This window comes from Anopheles ziemanni, chromosome 2 (assembly GCF_943734765.1).
Source record: "Anopheles ziemanni chromosome 2, idAnoZiCoDA_A2_x.2, whole genome shotgun sequence".
Lineage (NCBI taxonomy): Eukaryota > Metazoa > Arthropoda > Insecta > Diptera > Culicidae > Anopheles > Anopheles ziemanni.
In genome coordinates, this window is record NC_080705.1 from 25,975,448 (window position 1) to 25,979,170 (window position 3,723).

Consider the following 3,723-nt stretch of genomic DNA (forward strand, 5'->3'; position numbering starts at 1 on the left):
ACCGCCGTTTACCGGGCCCTGTAAATTGGCCGTGTTACAGGGCTCTGTAAACGGGCCGTGTTACCGGGCCCTGTAAACGGGCCGTGTTACCGGGCACTGTGACCGGGTCCAGTCAACGGGTCCTGTAAACGGGCCCTGTAAACGTGCACTGTAACCTGGCCCTGTAAACGGGCCGTGTTACCGGGCCCTGTAAACGGGCCGTGTTACCAGGACCTGCCAACGGGCCCTGGAACCGGGACCTGTAACTGGGCCGTGTAACCGGGCCGTTTTACCTAGTCCACTCTCAAATTACGCTTACACCATGCCATGAGCTTAGATAGCAATAGCATTGAAAGCGAGTGAAGGGAGCACCAAAGCGAGATGCAGACAATTTCGACAATTTCTACCTTGAGCTTAGATAGCAATAGCGAAGATGCCGAGCGAAGCGAGCGCCAAAGTGAGATGCACAATTTCGACGCGTCGAAATTTCCCCTAAGCGTCGAAATTTCCCCTTAACCGCTATGCTGTTGCTAAGGGAAACCAAATACCGTATGCGTGATGATGTTTGCACCACCGTGTATACCATACCGTATGCGTAATAATGTTTGCACAATCGTAGTAAAATAGTTCCCATTTTCACTGGGCATACAAAACGAAATGAAACGTTTTTGTGATTTTGGGGACAATTTAGAATCGAACATTGCATCTACTCTTGGGAAAGGTGGTTCTTCAACGTGATGAAAATAACCAACGCAGAATAAAAATAACCAACGCAAAATAAAACTACATCCATAAGGTTGGGCCCAGTAAACGGGCCTTTTACCGGGCCCTGCAAACGGGCCGTGTTACCGGGCCACGTAAGCGGGTCCTGTTAACGGGTCGTGACACCGGGCCATGTAAACGGGTCCTGTAAATGGGCAATGTAACCGGGCTCTGTAAATGGGCCGTGTTACCGCCGTTTACCGGGCCCTGTAAACGGGCCGTGTTACCGGGCCATGTAAACGGGTCCTGTAAATTGTTCGTGTTACCGGGCCCTGTAACCGGGACCAGTCAACGGGCCGTGTTACCGGGCTCTGTAAACGAGCTGTGTTACTGGGCCCTGTAAAAGCGCCGTCTTACCGCCGTTTACCGGGCCCTGTAAATTAGCCGTGTTACAGGGCTCTGTAAACGGGCCGTGTTACCGGGCCCTGTAAACGGGCCGTGTTACCGGGTCCAGTCAACGGGTCTTATAAACGGGTCCTGTAAACGTGCACTGTAACCTGGCCCTGTAACCTGGCCCTGTAAACGGGCCGTGTTACCGGGACCTGTCAACGGGCCCTGGAACCGGGACCTGTAACTGGGCCGTGTAACCGGGCCGTTTTACCTAGTTACTCAAACAGCACAAGATGTGCGTCGGCTAGGATTTCTCTGACTTGAGCTCCACCAAGCGGTCGTGCCGTAGATAACCTTACTTTTCCGCTAACTATTTCAGGAACCTCGTGCACTGCTAACCATCCGCTTTGATGCGACACCGAACTGGAACTGAAACGATGCTGCTGGATTTGTCTTGTAAAACGCTGTATTGACAGTTGTGGAAACGCAGCTTCATTTGTGTTGTTAAGAATTGACATTTGGCGGCAGTTGTTGGTAAACAAGTTCACGCGGGTCAGCTGGAATGTTTGGTTCCATTGTTTTGTAGTCGGTCGCACTTAAGTTTACAAAGTATTGCACGGGCATATTTTATCGACCCTAGCTCTATTTTTAAGCCACTGAAACATTTTGGCGATGGCTAGTAATGTCGTTGCAATAGGAAAAATTTGTCGTTATTGCCTCGGCCAAAATGCTTTAACATTGCTGTCGAAAACAGTAGATACAGCCTTTTCTCGCGAAGATGTGGAGTACTGTACCGGTATTAAGGTGGGTGCAACAAATTCCATTCGTTAGCTCTGTGCAAAATGTTGTTCATTTGGTTATGTTTTGCAGATAACGAACATCGAAGATATTACCATTTGCCACGAGTGCTGCGTGGCAATAAAGTATGCTGTGGACTTCCGTCGGACATGTTTAAACAATGATATCGTTTTTAAGAAGCTCGCTAACATAATTAACGGGAGTGCTAAGAGCAATATTACTATAACATGTCTTGCTACAGGACCTGCCGAAAGTGCCCCCCAACCTGTTGAATCCCCAGATGTCGTTTGGTGTGATGATGACATAATTCCACTGGACAACTCAGAATCAAATGATTCTACGTCACAGCCCGCGCCAAACGGAAATAGTAAGACTGTCCCTCGCGACGCATTAGAAAGGCCTACGAGCACAGAGATTGAAGTAATCGAGATCGTCGAACAACTCGAAGTAGAAACATTAGATGGTGATGATTCCGATTATTCCATGCCGTCTCTATATGGTGAAGCTATCCAAGAATCTATGAACAATCGATCGAAATACGAAGTTGGAAAGGAGAAAAGTACAGAATGCTCAACCGAAAGCGGCACCGAAAAGCAATCAACAGGAGATGGACGTAACAAACAGAAAAATTGGGACTCTTCGACGTACTGGTCGAAAAGAAGCTCATTACCACCTGATTCCGACGACTCGGATGATTCTATAGTTTCTCTTTACACAGAATGGTGGGCAAAATTTTCCGATGGGCAAGATGTGGTGTACGTCGACGGTACTAGCAGTGGCAAAGATGGATTATGCTCCATTTGTGGGTTAAAGACAGCTAATGCAGCTCACCATGAAAAACGGAGGCACAACGCAGTGAAGAAATTAGTGTGCCCACACTGTCCGAAGAGGTTTGCGGAAAATTTCTATCTGAAAGAACACATCAATACACGGCACGAGAGACGTATACTGTTTACCTGTGAAGAGTGCGGTAAAGGATTCGTCAGTCAGTCGGCCCTCTTCTACCATACGGTATGGAACAGTGACATTGAATATTGATCAACTAATCGCAAAGAACCCTCTTTTTTCCAGGTTAACTCTCATAAAAAGAATGCCGTGCATGAATGTAAAACATGCCACCGAAAACTGAAGTCCTGGGACGGGTACAATAAGCATCTCAAGGAGCATTCACTGTCTGCTTTGAAGTGCGAAGATTGTGGCAAACTGTTCAAAACTATGTACGAAATTGATCGCACCTACTCTATGAGTTTTGTCTAAACTATATCTTTCTTGCAGGGTGACGCTCGAGAAGCATAAACTCCGGTATCATGCTGAGTAATTATACTAATGAAAAGATGCAAAAAATAAGTTTCTTGCTCATGCCGATTAACAAAGCCAAACAAAAAATATTCGAAAATATTGATACGTAACAGAAAGTTCAAACCACGAAATGAAACATCCACCTCTACAATCAACTCTTTGAACAAACGCTCAGAAAAATGACTGCCGCTAAAAGCGTTCTACCATTATCTTAGAAGCCATTTTCTTAATGCTTTGGATGGAGTCGCTTAACGACGCTTGCGTTATCTTAATAGCTCAGGTGATCGTGTTAATATTTTGGACGGTTTCACTAAAAGCCTTGGCCATCGCGCTAAACGGTGGTAAAAGGTGTAAGCAGCATTTCATACCTTTTGAATACCAAGGCGGCGATGGGATATCAAGAATATCCTTGGACCTGTAGGACCACAATCTGTTATTTAGATTGTGCCTGAAACTATTGCAGAACCATCGAATCATCTTTTATTATAGCTGAACAATGAATGAGAACAGGAAAACAAAACATTCAAAGAGATGTGAAAACATAGCAGAATGTTA

General features: G+C 46.0%; 1 protein-coding gene across 1 annotated transcript; it reads left to right on the forward strand.

The window, feature by feature from the left end:
• The first annotated feature begins 2,388 nt into the window (after nucleotides 1-2,388).
• Nucleotides 2,389-3,141, forward strand: LOC131293288 (oocyte zinc finger protein XlCOF6-like). The gene is made up of 2 exons (XM_058321369.1): nucleotides 2,389-2,880; nucleotides 2,941-3,141. The coding sequence occupies exons 1-2, from the start codon at nucleotides 2,389-2,391 to the stop codon at nucleotides 3,124-3,126; spliced, it is 678 nt and encodes a 225-aa protein (XP_058177352.1). The 3' UTR covers nucleotides 3,127-3,141.
• Nucleotides 3,142-3,723: the final 582 nt, after the last annotated feature.